The sequence below is a fragment of the Mytilus trossulus genome, chromosome 12, assembly GCF_036588685.1.
Source record: "Mytilus trossulus isolate FHL-02 chromosome 12, PNRI_Mtr1.1.1.hap1, whole genome shotgun sequence".
In the NCBI taxonomy this organism is placed as follows: Eukaryota; Metazoa; Mollusca; class Bivalvia; order Mytilida; family Mytilidae; genus Mytilus; species Mytilus trossulus.
In genome coordinates this window covers 24,253,132-24,269,328 of record NC_086384.1, presented here as the reverse complement: position 1 = coordinate 24,269,328, position 16,197 = coordinate 24,253,132, and the positions used below count along the sequence as shown (strand labels likewise).

General features: G+C 30.5%; 1 protein-coding gene across 8 annotated transcripts in view; it reads right to left on the bottom strand.

Annotated features, from left to right (window-relative positions):
* Positions 1-16,197, bottom strand: part of LOC134693426 (uncharacterized) — a 72,777-nt gene that overhangs the window by 12,709 nt on the left and 43,871 nt on the right. For 7 of the 8 annotated variants that reach the window (XM_063554241.1, XM_063554242.1, XM_063554243.1 and 4 more), the window contains 6 exons: positions 4,994-5,729; positions 4,155-4,224; positions 2,658-2,738; positions 1,688-1,781; positions 1,090-1,314; positions 249-409 (listed from right to left, as the gene is read on the bottom strand). In XM_063554241.1, coding sequence (XP_063410311.1) covers positions 249-409; positions 1,090-1,314; positions 1,688-1,781; positions 2,658-2,738; positions 4,155-4,224; positions 4,994-5,729 — 1,367 coding nt within the window. Of the gene's footprint in view, positions 1-248; positions 410-1,089; positions 1,315-1,687; positions 1,782-2,657; positions 2,739-4,154; positions 4,225-4,993; positions 5,730-15,772; positions 15,825-16,197 lie in introns of those variants that run through there. The other variant, XM_063554247.1, reaches the window with a different exon arrangement.

Below are 16,197 nucleotides of genomic sequence, written 5' to 3'. Positions count from 1 at the left end.
AATGACTATTGGATTAACTTAAAAGGATTTACTCTATTCGGCAGATTTCAGTTTTATATTTAGTGATTTGTAGAATCGTTTGCATTTCCGTCGATTTTCATTGGTCGATCGCTCATTGACTTTTGAATTTTGATTATCCTATTGATATGATCGACCTCGATGTAAAAGGTTTACTTTAAAACAGCTTATTTTAATACAATTATTTATTATGCCTGATGTGTCGTTGTTAAACTTAATAGTATCCTTACCCTCTGCACCATTGTCCGTCACATTAACGTTGGCCACCGTTTTTGGACGATTGGGTAGTTTATGACCAGACTTCGGACGTTGTATTGCCGACCGAACCCTGTATGGCTCATATTCTGCTCCTTTCTGAATAAATCTGTACATATTTTCCTTGTGTTGTTCCCTGAAGACATAAATATATTTTTTTTGTAAGAAATGTAGAATGATTTAACTTTGGATGCAACGCGACTTCTGATTAGCTGACGTCGTTTTGTTTATCAACCCATAGACATAATTAAGTCATGTGACCGTGACGTCCTCAACGTTTTTTCATGTTTTACTGCGGTTTCAAATGGAATTTAGAATTAAATTATAGGAAATAACTGTAATATTTTTTCTGTCTTTTCGAAATAACATAAAAAAATGTGGTGAACACTGTTAAATAACTCGCTACGCGAATAGACAGAAAAAATAGTACAGTCATTCCTTAATTAAATTATTCACCGTTTTCTCTTATGAAAAGATACAAATAAACCTAGAACATATATGCATATATACACAAGGCTAGGTGTAAATCATGTAAGAATTTAAGAGTAGAATATGAGTGGTTCATATTGTTATAAAAAAATTCATTCAGTATTTGTGTGAATATATGATCTGGAATGCCACTGATATTGATCTGATAAAAGTAGCATATGAAATAGATGACATCGAAAGCTAGAAAAGGTTATGTTGTTCGTGTATTTGTATCTTCTGTTTGTTTGACTCTTTTCATCTCTCACTATTAATATTGTTCAAGATACAGATCTATACAACAAAATTTAAGAAACAAAATCTTAAACCAAGGGGGACAAGAATACATACAGAGCTGATGGTGGTCTTTCAGCTACGTGACTTGGTCCCTCTTTACACATATACTTCATTTTTCCGTTTTCCTTCAGAGCTTCACTGATTTTTGAATGTTTGTAATTTTTCCACATAGAATTGAAGTAGCCTCTATCCATTAAGTCTGCATCCTCTACCTCCTCGTCTCTGTGTTTTGCAATAATCTTTGATAGACTTTCTTTGTTTACAATATCAAACGCAATTCTAAAACAAAATTGTTATTTTGACTGAGGAGTTTTACTAAAAATACACATTATTAGCATGTATACATAACACTTTTTCAGTAATATCTTCATTTATTCCATTTTTACTTTTCCTCTCAAAACAACTTTGAAAGATTTGATATTAACATTTTATTGTTGTTAAGATGATGGATTACGTGACTCGGAATTAGTCAAAAGTCAAAACATTGCGTGGCAAAAGCAAGACATACAAATCGTTAACGTTAAAGACATTAATAACTGAAACTTACACTGCACGTCAAAGTTCATACTTTTATTTAAAAATTGTATAATATGTAAATGAAGTGCCTTTAATTTTACCATGCAAGATTCTATGAGACCGTGTGTTTGTTTACCTTGGAACTCGATACACAATAGTTGGACTGGTTGTAATAACCGAGTTGAAGCTTGGGTCATTGTCAAGTACGCCTTCTACTCCAAACATTTCATCTACAGAAAGATAAAAATACACATAAAGGGTTTTGATTAATCAAACAGACCCCGTATGACAATATCGTTTTACAAAATGACAGTTGGAACAAATAATTTTAATGTGATTGATGCTTTCCTGAATAAACCGGCAAAGTCTAGAGAATACAATGATAATGTTATCATATTTCAATGTGCATAACCAATGCAAATTAAATGATTTTAAACATACAAATAATTATGTAAAAGCAATTAACTAATAAAGAAAGCTGAATCTGTATAATAAAACGTATTATCTAAATATTTGTAGCAAATGAATAGGTGGCTATCAAAATCAATCATGCTGATTTGAAAACTCTATGAAACATTTTTTATTCCAATATTTACATATAATGCAATTTGCAATACTTGTGGTTTTCAAATTATCGTACAAATGAGAGTGTTGTTAACAATATGAAAACAACACGTTTAATAATTTCATGCCTTCGAAGCACTTTTCTTGATACTGTTAACTGTTTTAGATTTATCCTCTCTTTACACAATGTAACTAAATATCAAGTTAACGTTGCCAATATGAGCAACAGTAGTTAACCGATGTTCAAGTTGCGTTGAATTGGTAGGAAGAAACAAATAAGTATAAAATCAAACTGAGTAAATTACTAACTATAAAACTTTGCTCAGTGCTTGGAGCACAACAATCATGCTCGAAACAGGAAATTCAACATTTTGATTGGTTGATTTTCGAGTACGAGTACAAAAAACTGACTCGAAAGTTTTATGACTTCGAGGCCGGTGTGTCAAAAGGGTAAGTACATGTATCTCCTGTTATGCACTTCACCTGAAAAGCAAATTCACATTTCAAACATCACAAATAATTTATTCCGTAATTAACTATACCTGGCTCTTTACACGCTACGTAGAATGTTACTGTCTTTTGTGCCTCTGGTATGTAGACTTCTCGGCACAATTGACACCGACCTAAAAAATAAAATCATAGATAAAAAAATGGTGAAAGACTACTCCTTGCGTAAACAGGTAAAACTGGCACGATAGTTTTTGAAATTACCCCTGTGTTAATCTACAATATGTTTTTAATACTGAGTAAAACACTGAAATTTAAAAATGAATTTAATGTTTTTGACAGATCTCTTATAGTCTTTGTTAAACAGTATGACCAAATAAAAAATGACGAAATGATCACAATACATTTATAAAGCGTATATATACTAAATTTAGTCCTGGTATCTATGATGAGTTTATTTATTAAGGCAACAGTAAAATACCGCTGTTCAAAAGTCATAAATCGATTGAAAGAGACAAACATGGCTACTAAATAAAACCGCGGGAAACATTTCAATTATAAGAGGAAAACAACGAAACATAAACAACTCAATATTAAACTAAACGATTGTGAACAAAACAAACAGACAGAATAAGTCAAAATGTCAAAATAAAAGTACACCTGTCAACGTTGTGTTTTAGTCTTAATCACAATGAAAACAAACACAATATATAAGAAATTAACAAGAAAAGGCATATAGACAAAGTACATAAGCAAAAATTAAAAACAAGAATATAAAAATCTACCATAGCACAATAACACAATTATCAACATACCGAAGATGGTAATGAGATTGTTACTACGATACTTGACGTACATCTTCGTTTGAAAGACGAGGTGAAGTCATTCTTTTTTGTATACATTTTTTAATCTTTGATATTGAGGAATACATAGACTTTAAGTAATGAAATATAAATTTCGTTTCGCTTTGCAATTGTCAATCAACAGTTCAAAAAAAAAATCATTTTTTATATTATTACAGTCATAAAATCTGAATGCATTTTGTTTACTTTTCATCTTTGTAATTTATGACTTACATGAGATATCAATATAATTGTATGGCGTTCTTTAATGTCACCATAAGTATGAAATTAAAAACGACTGTTTATCGCGTAATTTCACGGTTAGTAATAAGTCATCATAACTTAATTAAATTTAGATTGATTTGAAATTTATGTTTGATGTTTTAATACAGTTTTGAAGATGTTTTTCGATATTGAATGCAGTAGCAGATTTTTTTTTTTTTTTAGAAAAAGTTATGATGTTGACAACACAGAATCTTGATTATTATTATCTTACAGAGGTGAACTATATAACGTCTTATTCGGTTTAAAACACCTGATCTGATTTTCCTTCCTGAGTAACTGAGTATACCTTGGATTTTCTGGTTGGTATAAATGTAGATCAGTCTTTTAGTTTTGAACGTAGTCTTTTCTTTGTATTTGATTTTATTTCAATGACGGTGTCATTTTTTAGCAATTTAAAATGATCAGCCCAATGAACAATAATGTATTCGTGGTAACCATAGTAACTTAAGCCTCTTTTTAACTTACCAGAAATAATAAAGTATAAGTATTCTGAAACTTCATCTTGATGCAGAATTGTCTTATTTGGTGAGTATTCCTGTAAAATGAAATATAATATAATTAAATTCTAAGACTTATCCTCTAAAACCAAATGAAAGTACTTCCTCAATCATAAAGAAATGGAATCTAAAATAAAATTTCGTAAATAGACGCGCGAAATGATATTAGATAGGAAATATGACAGTCGTTTTCCAATCGTTTAAATAGTAGATAAGGAGACTGTTTAGTTTTGTCATGTTTACGGGCTTTCCATCTTTTTGAATTTATCTTAAAGAGTTCGGTATTGGTATTGGTATTAATACAATTTCCCCACTACACTATACGTCAGATACTAGATCGCGCTTTGAAATGAAAGAACATATCAGTCATTGACCAATACACAGACTGGAGTTGGTATACCAATATAAACTACAAACAAAAATGGTTGTGCAAACGGACATGCGATGAGAGGCCAATAATTGACCGAAGCAATCAAACGCACAAAAAACAAGTACACAACAATGTGACGACTTTTTGACGGGTCAACATTCTACGTGCATTAATACATTCCAACAACAAACAAGACCAGTACAAAAACTTCTAATTAGAAATTCATAATAGTTTAAGAAAACAGTAAAAACATACAATCTATATCTTTCGCGCCAGGGTGAACGAAAGGACAAACTAACCAAAGGTAAAATTTGTGTCTCTTTCTAAAATGATTTTATGCAAATGGTATTTAAAAAAATATATTTTAATACTTAGTTAATAAACTTCACATATCCAGATTACATAACTTTTGATATAAATATTGAAAATGTACCTACTTCTTTTTGAATAAGAGGTAGAATCTTTTCTCTCACTTCTCTGGACACTTTTGCGAGTATTGATGACTTTCCAAAAACATAACGTCTTATTTCCATTAAAAGAATAGATTTGAATCGTTCACATATCCTGTGAAATTTATCACGATCAATTCTAAGAAATTCACAAAATTCTTTAGTATACACAGTAGCAGGTGGAGCTATGTCTTCTGTCCTGTCTTCAGAACTCACAATTCCAAGGTATTCCCCAGTTCCATGACTATAAATAATATTTGGTTGATACACAGTTCTTGATGATGTAGCACGCATGTCATACGTCACTTCAGCAGCCCCGTGCACAATGTAATAACACGACAATACGTCTTCCCATTGTTTCTTTACAACATACTGGAAAGCATCGTATGTTTCCATGGTTACACAATGACTTAAAGCGTCTTTGATGTGACCTTGATCTTTATGAATAAGTTTTAGACCTTCAACAACTGATCTCATGGTACGCAAATCTGTCTTAGATAAAACAGGGTCCTCTTCTGGTCTGTATCGTGCATTTCTCGCCATAATTCGCCTAGCTTCTTTTGTGATGACCACATTACCAGACGTAACGAACAGTCTCTTGTTAAATACTGGCGGAACATTTTTATTTGGTCTTTCATTCTTATTTTCCTGTTGACGTTCTTCATCTGTTTTCTCATAAAACGAATGCGTATCAGAAACATAATTTGTGAGCTCGTACATTTTCCTGTAAGTAAAATTAAGATATCAAGTTATAAACTATTGCATTTAACATACAAAGACATTTCATAGTGTCGTCTGTTCGAGAAGATGTAGCGGCACTTAAGGATCACTTATTTTGCTCGCGTGAATGTAGATTGCAATATCATTTATACAAGTTAAAATTTTATTTTGAATCTAACACGTCTTCTGATTGACTATCAATCAGTCAGCTCATAGAGTAAAATAAATCGTGTAACTGATTTACTCAGTCTTTAAATAGAATTTAGAATTAGGATAAAATAAATTATATGTGCACCAAATATTTTGTATGCTATTTCTTTCTTGATAGATAAATATTACAGTCATCCCTTTAATATAGCGTGTACATAACACTTTTGATCAAACCAGAAAATCTTTATATCATGTACGAAAATACTTGTGAAACCGTTAAAATATCAATTCAAATTACCTCAAATTATAACTGTAGTTTGCTCACATCAAATAAGAAGTTTTAACTCAATTAAATCTTTTAAATCAACTCAGTAATATTGACAAATATTAACAAATGTCCCATTCAGATTCAAAAGAATTATAGTTGATATTGCCTGATAAAACTATTCTCAACGTTAATTAAAAGAATATTGACTTTACTATTCACTAAAAGGCAAACTGAAACTCTGCAATAAAGATTCAATACATCACAAATAATTTTCTAATGTTTGACCTTAAAAAGGGTCAACCATTATTGCCACGTGACATTTAAAATGGGTTTTGAATGGGTTGTTGAAGATGACAACCTATTGTTTAAACTATCAGCATTATCGACTAATCCATTAAAGTACAGGTACTTAAAGTGTACAAATCAAATTTCTATATCTTTGCACTGAAAATACTTTAGAAGGTAGACTACTCATATTGATATATTAAAGTGATTGTGGGTAATCGATCCTTAACTAACACAAGTGTCTATTTTGTCGATGACTTTCAAAAAAGATATCTAAAAAGTACATTGATTTGCACGTACATTTACTTTAAACGCTTCCTGTGTAGGTTTAATTGAAACCTTCAAAAGAAAGTGATGAATTAAATCATGTTTGTTAATACAAGATCATTATTAATCATTATTTCGCTCAATTTATGCTTTCTTGAGTTTTTAATAAAAACCGTGGCTAAGTATGTTTGCCTTGTTTTTCCGCGATCGTTTGCGTAATACGTAAATGATTGGATAAAATATAAACTGCAATGCGGATATTACCATTTGTAACTCCTTGTTATTTTCTCTAATTCTAAAACAAATACGTCAATATTGCAATAATCAAAACAAAATAAACAACTTAATGTACCAATATTTTTTAATTAGATGTCTGATGAAAGAAAAGAGTACCAAGCAAATAAGTACAGTTTACATACAGTTATGTGCACTAAAAAAATCTTATAAAAAAACAACCGATAAACTGATACAATAATTATTTGAAAGTATAAAATAATATCGAACTTCAAGGTAACTACAAAATGTAGAAGTGCATACAAAATGACAGATCAAACTTCATCAACCAACGGAGGGAGTTGAAAATACTATCTTATTCCTGACTTTGAATAAACATTTTCCTAAGGAAATGGTTGGTAAAGAACATATTGTATAGCTAGTTGATCCTCCTTCTTGTATGGCAATTGTTTATATGCTTTTTATTGTGTCATTTTACCTGCGTCAAGAGTGTCTCTTTGGCCGTCTCACCAAATCTTCATATTTTCAAATTAACCGGAGTAAAACATTTAAAATAGTATGAAGTTGTAAATAAACGATCAAATATAGTTTAATGATAAATTGGTCATGTTAATGTCGTATGGTTTACTCATCTAATAATAATAAATGAAAATTTATTAAGGAACTTACTAATTTTTTAACTTAACCATCCCGGATATCAAGTATTGATGACAGTTCGATATTTTCAAACTATAGTTACAGAACTATAAAAAGAGTCGTAAATTGGAGACAAACTGACAACACCTTGGCAAAAAAGAACAACGATCAAGTGACAATATATTAAAAGTATTGCTTTGCTGTGGTCATGTCTATTGTTTTGTAATATCACAGTTCCTCTGGTACTACTAATGTCAACTTGTATCACTATATTGAACTTCTTGGTTACTATTGACAAACAAATAGATGTATGTAAATTTACAAACAGGATCTGGCTAGTATCACAACTAAAGATAACTTTAGTGTTGCAAATGTTTAAACAGTTCTTATTGTATTCCTGTCAGGTGTGTTAAAATGTTAAATAAATCTACACCTAAAAATGTGTATATTGACTTTAAAATGACTTAAAAGCTATCATATTTCAGATAAAAGTATAAAATATTAATCCATCGTATCCCTTAACCCCTTTGGATAAGTTGGAAGGCTTAGTTTTACCTCCACGCGGACTAAAAGTATTATACTATCAAGAGGTAATGAAGATCTTTAATTTTGGTCGAACCATAGTTTACTATTTATGAATAAGAGAAATGACATTAGCTTTAGATGGACAGAAAACAACAACAAAATTCAGCCTTAAAAAGTGAAATCACAAAAATACCGAACTCCAAGGAAATTTCAATGTCGGAGACAATAAATATGTTCAATGTTGGGGTTTTTTCACGATCTATTACGAAAACGACCTCTTCCTAATAAGAAAGAAAGCAAAACAAAGATACCTAAATCCAAGGTTCATTCACAAAGGAAGAAGTCCATAAAAAGAATAAAATCAAAAGCAAACCTTTATCAACCGAAGGGAAAAATGAAAAACAACCGTCGTAAGTACGTCTGCTTTGATACAGAAATTTATGTGAAGAAAATGGAAAAGAAAATAGTACATTTCTTAAAAAGGAAGGTTTCAACTGGTAAAAGTATATGAATAAAAGTAGTAGCTCGCCACACAAATGAAAACTTAAAACTAAAATATTTAGTAAAAAGCTCATGCATTTTCAAGAGAATATTGATGTGAGGAACAAAGTCTGGCCAATCATCCAGACAATTACCCCTGACACAGTAAAAAGTAAAATCACATAAATTACTGAACTATGAGGAAAACACAAAAGGCTCAGTCCCTAATCAAATGAGAAAACCAAAAGCTCAAACATATCAAACGAATGTATAACAACTGTCATATTCCTGAATTGGTACAGGCATTTTCTTATGTAGAAATGATAGTCAGATTGATTATGTACAGTTCTCTGTAAGTCCTCTGTCATGTTTATTTAACATATTATGTTTGTTATTTGAATCTTTTCGTTATTTCTGACCAAAGCACTGCAACAGATAAACAAACAATATCTTATTTCAATTTATTTTTTGCTGACACTATACGAATTATATCTTGTATGTATATATGGAAAATCTACACCGCCAACGCAGAACTACTTATCAAATGTAAATGATAAATTATATGCAGATTTATTATATTTCAATACAAACATTGAAATATCAATTCTTTATATAACTCAAAAATAATCATATGCTGTGTCTTTTTTTGTCACGTATATAATGTGTATTGTGTGTGCTTAGTTAACTATCTAATAGAAGTGGGAAGAAGCTATTTTACTACCCATTATGAAAATTTCAAAAGGAGAAATTATTTTTCTATTTAATTGAAAAGCTGCATGATATTGATGAATACTGTCATTATAGGTTTCAATTGCATACTTTAAGAGTCATTTAAAAACTTCAAAACATTTTTCATTTCAATTTAATATGAATTTACGTAAATATGTTTTAAATAGCCATAACATATACGGGCTTCGGTTATGACTTCAAAAATTAAATATTAGACAATTCTTTATAATCTCTTTCAATAATAATAATAATAAATTTGTTTATTAAAGTGTCACATATTGATTGCCATAAAACATATACAACAATTATAATATTTACACATAAAACAATCAATATCCAGCCATAAATACTGACTTATGAGACACTAACAGTATAAAACTTTATACAATTAATGATCACTAGATAAAACAACTAAACATTCAGTTACTCATTAAAATTGTTTCTTATACTTATAAAATTTTCCTATATCGTAGTTCTTATACTTGTAAAATTTTCCGTTATCAAAGTTTTTTAAAAACAAATTAAAAATCTGAATATATAATAATTTCTTGACTATCATTGTTAAAATTGACGTATACAATGTAATATAAAGTTTAAAAATTACTGCCTGTATTAAAATTTTCTACTGGTAAAAATATGTATGGTAATTAAATTAAGAACAGTTATAAATTCTGATTAAAATATATTTACTATGAAAATAATTTTCTTCGAATAAAAAACTTATGTAATATTTTACACAAATAGTGTTGGATACTCGAACAGTTCATGATTTGTATAAATTTATCGTCCATATCAAGATTGCTAAAGTTATCAATATATTTAGAGCATTCGGAAAATAAATTATACCGTAAGTCACTATAAAGTTCACATTCAAGAAGAAAGTGTTTTTCATTTTCTACATTATCAAGGTTACAAAACACACAGAGTCTTTCTTCTACCGGAATAGGCGGCCTGGAGTACCTGCCGATCTCGTAGGCAAGGGGTAGTGCACCGGACCGAAACAGAGCCATAGTTCGTCTTTCCGGCCTAGCCATATTTAGGCAAACATACGGTTTAATGCAGATAGACCTTATTTTGGTTTCATTAAAATTTCTATTATAGATTGATATACAAATATTTGAAATGGACAAAACTGTATTGAAAATATATTTGGAATATCAAAAAGCTATGATCTTGAACTCATATATTTTTTTCTTAATAGTGCATGATAATTTAATTGAATGAAGCTTTTTCGTCAACGATTAGAAAATAAGACCAGTAAAACGATTTCTCAATTGCCCATTTACTAATACTTCAACCATATAGTATCGTGTCACATGAGATAATTATCAATAAAAGTCCTATTGGCGTGGATGTAATATCCTTCCACTGAATTATCGTAGTGTGTGTCTTACTTTGTCTTTGTGGTTCAAACGGATAAAACATTTAAGTTGGTCATCTGGTAAATTAGAAGTTTGGTTCCTTACTTTCTAGTCGTAACTGCTCAGATTTAATTATTCTTGACATTTCAAGCGATGCCTTGGATTTCGAAACACAAACTTTTATAAGTTCATAATCTCCAGACAAAACTTTTTTTGTAATGCTAGTAGAATGCCAGTGTATTATACCTCACTTCAGTATTAAACCTTGTAAGTGGATTTTAATTTGTTTCATGACATTTTAAGGCGTTTAACAAATAAACTTAGTAGAAAGTTATTTTTGAAAACTAATGATTGTTAAAGTTTAAATTGTGATAAATGTCAAACGCCATTGAGTACAAATTTTCGAAAAATTTAATCGGAAAGTTTTAAAGATGTAAGAACTTTCGAACAGCACTGGTTTGGCTGACGAATGATCACGTTTATTAATTACTTTCACAGATGCTGACGTTTTTAAATTACATTCGCAGATGCTGACGTTTATCAATTACTTTCGCAGATGCTGACGTTCATCAATTACTTTCGCAAATGCTGACGTTTATCAATTCCGTTTGCAGATGCTGACGTTTATCAATTACGTTCGCAAAAGCTGACGTTTATCAATTGCATTCGCAGATGCTGACGTTTATCAATTACATTCGCAGATGCTGACGTTCATCAATTACTTTCGCAAATGATGACGTTTATCAATTCCGTTTGCAGATGCTGACATTTATCAATTACGTTCGCAAAAGCTGACGTTTATCAATTACGTTCGCAAATGCTGACGTTTAGCAATTACTTTTGGCAGATGCTGACGTTTACCAATAAATTTCGCAAACGATCAACGAATACTTTCACCGACATTTAATAAATTACTTCCGCAGAAGTTTATAAATTACTCTCGCATATGCTGACGTTTATCAAGGATCGTGTGTGAAACGCTTACGTTAATTTTTCTGTCTATTCTCTTTCCAACCTGACTGAGATTTTCATTGTACATAGAAATCATTCCTGATTGGGATAATTTTAAGTCTCTTAATATATAATAATATTTCAACTATATTCGAGTTCATGATATAAGCTGTACCGCATGTACTTCTGTTAGTGTTAATACTCATAGTTTCAACCTTAATTTAGATAATAGTATTTGCATATGCAGAAAATTACACTACACGGTGTTTTGTGATTCCAAGTTACTTCAAGTATTGTTCACTAGATAAAACCTTAGATTAAATACAAGCTCTTGAAACTGTGGTAAACTGTGACCTTGATCGCTAAATCACATTGCTAACACGGAGATAAAAGCAAATATGGAAAAGTAAGGGGAAGATCAAAAAATTAATCTGTTATCTTTTTCATAATATCATGTGTGTTAATACTAAGTTGTACAAATGCTGGTTACATAAGAATTTTGTAAGTGTCTTTTTTTATAAACAGTTTAAAGTAAGAATTTTAATCTATTATCATGTAAAAGGGTACATGAGTAAATACAAGACAATGTGGTATGAAGATCTATGTGACGACTACCCACCAAAGACCAAATGATGTAGGTGTGGTCCCTAAGGATCAGGATGTGGGCATCTATCGGTTATCATACAGCCTTCAACAATGAAAAACACCATACCATATATTGTAGTAATCTATCAAAGGCCACAGAATAACAAAATGTGAAACAATCTAGAAGCGAAAACTAACGTTCTGGTTATAATTATAACAAAACGAACGAAGAAGAAATATGAGAGACACTAAACCAACAACGACCACAGAATAACAAGCTCCTGACTTGGGAAGGACAAATAATGTGCATAATGAGTTTAACATTGATTTGGGACGGACAAATAGTGTACATTATGAGTGTAACATTGACTTGGGACGGACAAATAGTGTACATAATGAGTGTAACATTGACTTGGGACGGACAAATAATGTACATAATGAGTGTAACATTGACTTGGGACGGACAAATAATGTACATAATGAGCAAGCTCCTGACTTGGGACGGACAAATAATGTACATAATGAGTTTAACATTGATTTGGGACGGACAAATAGTGTACATAATGAGTGTAACATTGACTTGGGACGGACAAATAATGTACATAATGAGTGTAACATTGACTTGGGACGGACAAATAATGTACTATAATGGTTTTACACTAGTAATTTTGGGGCCCTTTATAGCTTGTTGTTCGGTGTGAGCCAAGGCTCCGTGTTGAAGGCCGTACTTTAACCTATAATGGTTTAATTTTTAAATTGTTATTTGGATGGAGAGTTGTCTCATTGGCACTCACACCACATCTTCCTATATCTATAATGAGTGTAACATTGACTTGGGACGGACAAATAATGTACATAATGAGTGTAATATTGACTTGGGACGGACAAATAATGTACATAATGAGTGTAACATTGACTTGGGACGGACAAATAATGTACATAATGAGTTTAACATTGACTTGGGACGGACAAGTAATGTACATAATGAGTGTAACATTGACTTGGGACGGACAAATAACGTACATAATGAGTGTAACATTGACTTGGGACGGACAAATAATGTACATAATGAGTGTAACATTGACTTGGGACGGACAAATAATGTACATAATGAGTTTAACATTGACTTGGGACGGACAAATAATGTACATAATGAGTTTAACATTGATCGCAATACTGTCGATGTTTAACATTGATCGCAATACTGTCGACGATTAAGAAAACATGTTTTCGTGTTGTTTTCTTTTCTGTTAGGAACCAAATCAGTCTGCTACATGTTCCTTTATAAATCCGAGAGGCTATTTGTGGATCTGTTTTCCCTTTTAACAAATGATTAAAAACAGACATATAATAGATGCTAGATTTAACATTAAAAGCTCAGTTTTTTGTTGATTGCATGTTTGGTCTAATGTTAAATATATAAGGAAAATATCAAGCTTATAATGTCAGTAGAATGATTTTTAAAAAGTGAAGACTTATTCTAAGAGAAGAAGTGATTTTTTTTTACTGCTACTGGAATAAAAAGGTCCTGTTACAGCATCGACATTGAGGAAAGACTATAGTCATAAAGGAATAATTCAAATATATAAGGCTAGGCCGTTCGTCAAACATTAAAAAAAGTCTAAAATGAAAAAAAAAAAAAAAAAAAAAAACATATCCTTTTTACAAACAATAAACCATCTGGTTACTTATGGAAACTATTTTCTAAAATAAAATGTTGACATGTTCTTTTGACTATAATATTTTATCTTTCTATGTTCTTTAGTAACGTAGAAATCCTTGCAAAAATTGACAGTATAATGTTTGAAATATTAACTTCACACTTGTGATATTGACATTTGACAAATCTTATGATTAATTTTTATCTATTTATTTCTACTGATCAGTATATAAATTCCTTTTATGCTCTGGTGTGCAGGTACATCTACGTAAATGATATGAACAGTGACAATGCAAACGTGTGTGATGACAACAGGAATAGAAAACATTACTTTTATGTATGAAGCATTTAAAAATGACTATCGGATGGTTTTCACTGTCGACTACATACTAGTTTTGACAATTTTGATTTATTGTATTCACTTTTTTTTTTTATCTTATAATTTCACATACTTTAATGTATGAAGCATTTAATAGTGAAAATCAGATGTTTTCATTATTTTATACAGTCTGAGACTACATCATCGTTTTATATTTTTCGGGTTTTTTTTGTTGTTTTTTTTATTTTTCTTAAGCAATCGTTGATTGAGTCGGAAGAATATGAAACCAAAATAGATTGAGTCCACCATTTAAAGCATGAAAAATAATGTAAAGGCTTTCTCATTGTATTTGATATTCAAAAGGGGTGTAGACTACGTTTATCTTTTTCAAAAGTTAAAGAATTAACTTCTTCAAAGGCATCAATTATACTTTATTTAATATTATAATATTGAAAAAGTCATATTTACTTCGACAAGGGCTTTACAATATAGTTCAAATCTATCATCATTCCACATTGAAACTGCTTACAAAATATAAAGATATAATGCAGTATGAGAGAGAATAAATATTTACAAGTTCTAAAGTCAGAACCTTTTGAATTTGATATCTTTACTTCTCATTTATTGTGTTCTCTACAAACATATTGTACAGATTTCAAGTAACACATTTTGTATTTTGTCACATTTATAACATACACGTAGCTACTTCTTGCATGCGAAATGCAACTTGTTTTTAAATAAAACATGTTATATTCACTTCATATAAATGCTAAGGCTGTCGGCGTTGCAGCTCAATAACTAAAGTTTTGCACTCTTTAAAAACAATTTCGGGACACTAATATTCAGGATGTCATAAAACAATTAGGTTAAAAAAAAAGTTGACGATTAGCTGGTTGCTTTACGCTAACATGATATATGCTTGGTGGATTTTCGGAACAAGATAAAAAAGACTCAATATCAATTAAGAATGAACCATCTAATAAGTTGGTAGATCCAGACTAGCGGTACATATTTTATGTTTCTTACACGAGAACAAGAAAAAGTATATGCTTATTGGAAAGGATCATTGTAATTTCAACAGGTTATCGAACCAAATAATGAATCCACTCTTCAGCGGTGTAATCTAAGACAGACCACCAAAAATGCATCGAATATATTCTATTCCGCACACCCTTAGCGAAGGCCAGAAAAAATTACTGTACGTTAGCAAAGTTGCAACAGGTATTTTTTTACCCCTAGAGATAGCATTCGTTGCCTTAAATTTGTGGGGTATTTCGATGATTAAACGATAAATATATAAAGTGTCAATAATTAGAAAAGCATGTTCTACTGAATAGATTTGTTTCAAAATGTCTCAAATTTATGCAAGATTACGCATTTGATAGAACTTTAATTTGTTTTTAAAAATAATGGCTTGCGTTGTACGTACACCGATATTTTCCTTTTCTCAATATCTCAATTATAATCTGTAAATAATACGAATCAAATTCGGGGGGTCAAGATTGCTTATTATGATAGAGGTGTATATAATTTTGTCAAATTCAAATATTTTGTATAATTATACTTATTACATTTAAAGATAAAAATCAATTCCTACCTTCAACTTTACGCGTTCTTCTCTTTAAAAAGTGTCTTACCTTCGGAAATATACTATAATTATTTTACCTTGTCAAAATCGTTTATCTTATCCCTACCGATTAAGAGTTTTAAATTTTAAACTAAGAAAGAGATGATTGTAAACTAAGTAAACTACGTTATTTCTTAACAGTTATCATCATAGTGTATCAAAATTCTCACTATCACACATTCTCGCGTTATTGGTCATTTCCTGATTTTTTTTTAAAGGATAACATTTCGTGGTGTTTTGTTTTCTTAAATAAAGAAGTTGTACTTGACCAAAATGTTGACAAGAAGCTGAGACTGGTATGTGTTAAAAATATCTCAGCTTGAAGGTTCAATATTTTTCTATGATATATAATGTAGCCATAGATTGTATATGTGTTTCGATTTTGGTTATATATA